The sequence below is a fragment of the Olea europaea genome, chromosome 6 (genome assembly GCF_002742605.1).
Source record: "Olea europaea var. sylvestris chromosome 6, O_europaea_v1, whole genome shotgun sequence".
Classification (NCBI taxonomy): Eukaryota; Viridiplantae; Streptophyta; class Magnoliopsida; order Lamiales; family Oleaceae; genus Olea; species Olea europaea.
In genome coordinates this window covers 19,846,639-19,852,691 of record NC_036242.1, presented here as the reverse complement: position 1 = coordinate 19,852,691, position 6,053 = coordinate 19,846,639, and the positions used below count along the sequence as shown (strand labels likewise).

At 33.7% G+C, this 6,053-nt stretch overlaps 1 protein-coding gene across 1 annotated transcript; it reads right to left on the bottom strand.

Annotated features, from left to right (window-relative positions):
* Positions 1 to 320: 320 nt before the first annotated feature.
* LOC111396106 (NAC domain-containing protein 83-like) lies at positions 321 to 1,666 on the bottom strand. Its single transcript, XM_023022398.1, has 3 exons — positions 1,198 to 1,666; positions 829 to 1,121; positions 321 to 740 (listed from the first exon to the last, which is right to left on the bottom strand). Exons 1-3 carry the CDS (start codon positions 1,376 to 1,378, stop codon positions 465 to 467), a joined length of 750 nt encoding a protein of 249 aa, XP_022878166.1. The 5' UTR covers positions 1,379 to 1,666; the 3' UTR covers positions 321 to 464.
* Between the last annotated feature and the right edge of the window lie 4,387 nt (positions 1,667 to 6,053).

Genomic DNA, 6,053 nt, shown 5'->3' with positions numbered 1-6,053 from the left:
GGACCGAGTCGCCCACGAGCCGAGTTTTAACGAGCTGAGCAGCCGTCCCTACTTGAGGTAATGATTCCTAGACCTTTACTACATGTTATATTCTTGATAAAATTGCCCTTTGAAGGTTCCATAGACGGGCTAAGGAACCTCGTGCGAAGCTCAGATACAAATATAACGTTCTTGTTCTTGTGCTTCAAAAAAGGAACTATCTTTTAAAAAGCTTGTCATATATATGTTATATTAGAATATATTTGCACATGCTTCATCTTTTTCCAATCTTTTCTTTTACTTTCTTGTAGTATGATGACTTCCTCTTTTTCCAAGATTTGCATGGTGAAACAGTATAATTTTTCAAAATTACAAACAATTGGATGTGTGTGATAAGACGTTGGCTGAGAGAATTACATCTGTGAACTAGTTATTTTGATGGGATTTAGTTTCCAGAAAGCTAATTAGTAAGATAATACATTCAATTAAGGATATGATTTCCTTTTGACAGAGGTACAACTATTCAGGCTACTGCTTTCTTCATGATCATCTGATTCATTATTAGTCGAAATCTCTGTAATCCCACTAGAACCCGAAGACAACGTAGCTGGAACAAGATTCAAATCAATCCTATCCTTGGCCATAAAATCATGAAAGATAATCCTAGTATTCCCAGAAATGGCACTTCTGTCGCCATTTTGTGGTTGCTCGTTTTTATTGTTTCTCCTCTTCAAAAATATTCGGCAGAGAACCCAGTTTTCCTGCAAAATGTTGTCATTGACGTAGTAAGGACATGTTTCCTAGCAATATTCGACTCGACACAGTTACTTTTTAGTATGGAAATCTCACATGTGCTAAACTTTTGGCCTGTGGGGCAGTTGTGGCTGTGTTTTGAGAATTGACAAGGCGATATTCGTGCATAATCCAATCAGTTCGGCAGCCTGTCGGCGGCTTTCCTCTGTAGAAAACGAGAGTTTTTTTCATCCCGACAACCTGGCGGCTCCGGGGACTCACAATTTGTTTATCTAATCCAGTTGCCTTCCAGTAGCCGGAACCAGTTGCCCGGTTTGATCTGTTCCCATTTCCATTCGGGTACTTAACCTCTCTAGTGCTGAAAAAGTACCTATCTTGCTCTGTATCACCTGTACATAAACAAACTCGTAAATTCAACTGAAAATTTCTGATAAAGAAGCAACATTTTAATTGTCGAAGAGAGACCTGGCAAATCCCATGGATCACAGTTACAAACATCAACCTCTGGTATAATAGAAGCTGGCAAAGGATAGGATAAGACTTTTCGATTCAAGTATTGCACCACGAGCTCTTCATCTGTAGGATGGAACCGAAATCCAGGAGGCAATTTAATTTCACCATTTTTCACAAAGTTGAGTTTCTCCATATCTTCTTTCTCTTCTCTAAACTCAAACAAATACAAATGAAAGAAAAATCCACCCTTCAATTCAAATTTCTAATCCAAACCCAAATTCAAGATCAAGATTTTCTTCCTTGAGTTGTTGAATATGGAGATATTTACATACATGCACCTATAATCTATAATAATATGTTTTTAACCAGAAAGGCACAAGAAAAAGAGAGTGAGAGAGAGAGAGAGAGAGAGAGAGAGAGTGAGAGGTAAAGAATGGGTATGTGAGAGGGTTCTTTATAGGAATGGGGATGTTGCGGAAGAAGGGGCTGTTAGATGAGTAGAGAATAGAAGAAAAGAGAATAAAATATGAACCAACCTAGTATTTGGTGTAAAAGACACTCAATTGCATTTTATTAAACCAAGTTTAAGAAGAAGAAAAATAGACTTTCTTTCCTATGCGAAAAGGTTTTCCTAAAAATCCATGTTGTGTTGTGTTTTGTTCAACAGCATTTTCCTATTTCTTACATTGTACATTTGCACTTGTCACGTTCTCGTATTAATTTAGAAGTTGGTTTAAAGTACCATTTAAATTAGTACTTGGAAGAGTAACCATCTATATAAAATGCCCTGTAAAATAAGGTGAAGTCATTTTAGTGATATTGGTTTCTGTTTTGCCCGGGTATGCTCGGTGTACTCGTATATGAATATTTTTTATCAATAATATTTACATTTATCGATAAAAAAAAAATGCCCTGTAAAGTAAGGTGAACTCATGCTTGTTGAACTGGGAGTACCTTGACCTTTACTTTTTTAGGATATTTTAGTTTGGGTCAATATATTTACGCCATAATTTTTGTTAATTACACCATATTTTAATTATAATGAATATCACTAAATTTTTCTTATTATCACAATTATGTTCTCAATTTTTATTAATTTTTTTTTATTTTTTATCATCAATCCTTATTAAATTTCACATTTTGTTTATGAACGATTTTCGTCCAAAGTATTTGTTATGATGGCCAAAAAGACATGTATCTCTTGCATTTTTAAGTGATTGAAATAAATAATTAATATAAAAGCTAAAAAAAATATTCGTCCATCTTTTCAATGTAAGTCAGTAGAATATTAGTATGAAAATTGATACTAGAGACAAAAGATTAAGAATGACAATGCGACTAGAAAAAAGTTAAGAACACAATCTCGGCTTGGTTTTCCACTCTATTAAGAGGTTCCCATCGAGAAATTAATTAATTTGATTTTTAAAAGCAAATGTGAGCGAATATTGAAAGCCTCTTGTAATTAAAATGTGGTGTAGATATTAAAAAAAAAAAATTTGTTTGAACATAATTACCCTTTTAGTTTTCAATACGTTATAACTCCTCAGTGTTATTATTATTATTATTATTTTTTAATTTAATTGAAAAAAGGTAAAAACACTATCATGTTCAAAGATGCACCATTATCATAATTGAATTGTAGCCAGGGGTAGGCACCGATCGGGTTGGGACGGAATCGAACTCAAATAGGTCCCAATCCAAAAACAGAACCAACTAAAAATCTCAATCCAAAACGAGTCAAAGCTTGGAAAATTTGACCCAAAATGACCCCAAGTCAGGTCGATTTGTCGTACCATGAAATCATTTTTTTTTTTTTAATACTTTTATTAGTTGGGCTTGGACCCGACCCGACCCGAATTCCCATGAATCAATCCAAACCGATCCGAATTGGACTGATTTGTCATTATTGTGGATATCGTGGTAAATATATTATTATTATTATTATTATTATTATTATTATTATTTATTTATTTATTTATATTTTTTTTGAAAAATTTGACCTAAAGGTTGAGGATTTCAACTTGGCTTAGATCCAGCCTAAACCATATCAATTTGCCATGAATTCAACCCGAAAGTGATTCGATTCGGGTTGAATCAATTTCATGATTGGGTTGATTTATGAGTTTAGTGAGTACTGTGAAATCTAATTTTTTATTTGTTTAAATAAACATGAAAATCGAGGCTTTTGGGTCGGCTTGAAACTTGAGACTTAACCCAACTTCTCGTGAAATAGACTTGATTTGAATCCTTTTTTTTTTGGGTTAGATTGAGTTGTGTTGATTTCACGGTTATTATGTCCCCCTCTATGCATTTTTAATTATGTACCATGATGCTCATAGACGCCGTGAAAAAACAAATATCCATGTAATAATATGAACACGCGTTTGACCTTCAAATAGCAGAAGGATACAAGAAATATAACTCCAAAGATAGCAATTAGCAACATACACATGGCCTAGGCTCAGCAAAAAGATAATATTAAAAAGTTAACACTACAACTAATTGAATGCAATTTTAAATGGTATATGTAGTCGTATTTACTTACTCTAGTTTCTTTGGACGTATGCAGAAGGAACAAAGCAATATAAATTATTTCTATGAAGCCTCCAAAAGAGTTGATAGAGATAAGTGGAAGTACATTCCCCTCAAGAACACTGGTAGTAAAATTAGGTTTCCTAAAAAGAAAAAAGATCTTTCCACCATTATGATCTATTGATTTACATTATCAGCCAGAATATTGTGATTAATGAAACACGGAAAACCGAACTGTTGAACCTTCTTGTCTCTAAATGTGAGATTCTTTAAAAAGAGAGAAGTATTTATTTATTGTATAATCAAAAGAAGTAATTCAAAAATTAGTTGATTTGGCATATTTTCAACCACCTCGTCTCAAAATTTAACATTTAGAAAAGAGAAACGTTTATTTATTAAAATTTAAATAAAAACAGTTAAGTGAACGGCTGATTTTTGGAAACGGATGTTTTGGATTGAAGGTTTTTAAATAATTATATCAGGAACCAAAAAAAAAAAAAAAAAGAGTGTAATGAACAGAAAAGATTAAAAAAATTGATCCAAACCGACAGCCGAACTTGTTAATTGTATTGGGTAAAATCACAACCCGTAACAAATAGAAAGATTTAAAAAATCGACCCAAATTGACTTTGAATTGGGTTGGTTTGTCGATTTGAACCATAAATTTTAAGTGGAAATTACAGGATTCCTACATTAAAAATCCAAAATTCTAAAATGAGATGGGTAGTTTCATTGTTCCAAAATCAGATGTTTTGCTAAATATGTATACTTCAAAAAAACCTAATTATTCCCATTTTCATTTCCCCCCCACCCCGATTCTCTCTCTCACGTCTCTCTCTCAATTGCCCGATGACAGACGATGGAGGAGCTACACCGTTGCAACATCATCGACCATGCTGTTGCGAACGTCCCCTTTGCAGCGTCGACGTACTAATGGCGAGGGTGAGTAGATCGCGATGGAGGTGGATCTGTAGTGTGCATGCGATGGTGGTTCGACGAACTGGTGTGCATGTGGTGGCAGTTAGATCTGTGGATCTATGTTGGTGTGGTTGTTGTGGAACGATGGGTGTGGTGGTTACGTGCAACGGTGCGAACTGGTGTGTGTGTCGTGTGCGTGGTGTGCGTGCGGTGGTGGTTCAACGAACTAGTGTCCGTGTGGATCTGTGGTGGTTGTGGAATGGTTGGGGGTGGGTTTTGTTGGCTGTGGTGGCGGTAGAGGAGGCGGTGCTGGCTGTTGGGTGGATGTCGTGATTGTGGAATGATTTGGGGGTGGTGCTAGCTGCGTTGGTGGTGTTGAAATTTATGACCGTGATTGTGACTCCCAATTGTGACTCGTAATTGGATAGGTAATCTAAAAAATTGTGATCAAAGAATTAATCGTGACCAATAAATTCACTAATATTTGGATATGTGACCTAAAATTGTGACTATGACTCACAATTGATGAAATTGTGACAGAAAAATTAATCATGACCAATTTATCCAATAATTTGCAATAAAAATAATCTGTGACCTAAAAAATTTTGGATTCTATGATCGTTGATTAATCCGTGACCTATAAAATTTTTGAATTCGTGATCGATGAATAATTCGTGACATGTAAAATTTTTGGATTCGTGATCGAAAATATTTTGTGACCTATAAATTTTTCGATTTGTGATCTATGAACAAACTGTGACCTATAATAAAATAATTTGTGACATAAAATTTCGAATTTGTGATCAAAAAATAATAAGTGACGAATTAAATCGTTAATTTGTGATCAAATTATATAAATTTGTGACTTTAATATGTTTAATTACTAAATAATTAATTAATTAATTAAATGATATATAATTTTTAATAAAAATCTTATTTTTGAAAATTGAAACTGGTTTTCTTGTTTTTGAAATGTGCCATAATTAATCTCTTAAGAAATTTTCCCATTCTTAATTTACATGCAAAGTCGATGTAGCCCGGTCCAGTCCCTTGACCCAATTTACATTATTGAAATTTTATTACTTATTTATTTTTATTTTTATTATTATTTATTTTTTATTTTTTGAGCAGTCTTAATTCTGCCCCGGCTTATATGCAATATAATACATTTCATAATTTGAGGGGGGAAAATAATATGTTAGGGCACTAAACCCATCCAATGCGAGATTGGATTGGTGTTCAATATAAAATCGATGAGAGAACGAGGCATTCCAAGGGAGATGTTCAAAATCAAAGGAATGAAGGAAGAATCAATAAGAAATCTATAACATAAATCCTCAAAAAAAAAAAAAAAAAAGGGGGGGGAGAATTTTAAATTTAAAATTTTAGAAGTTGCAAAAAAAATAAAAATCGGAGTT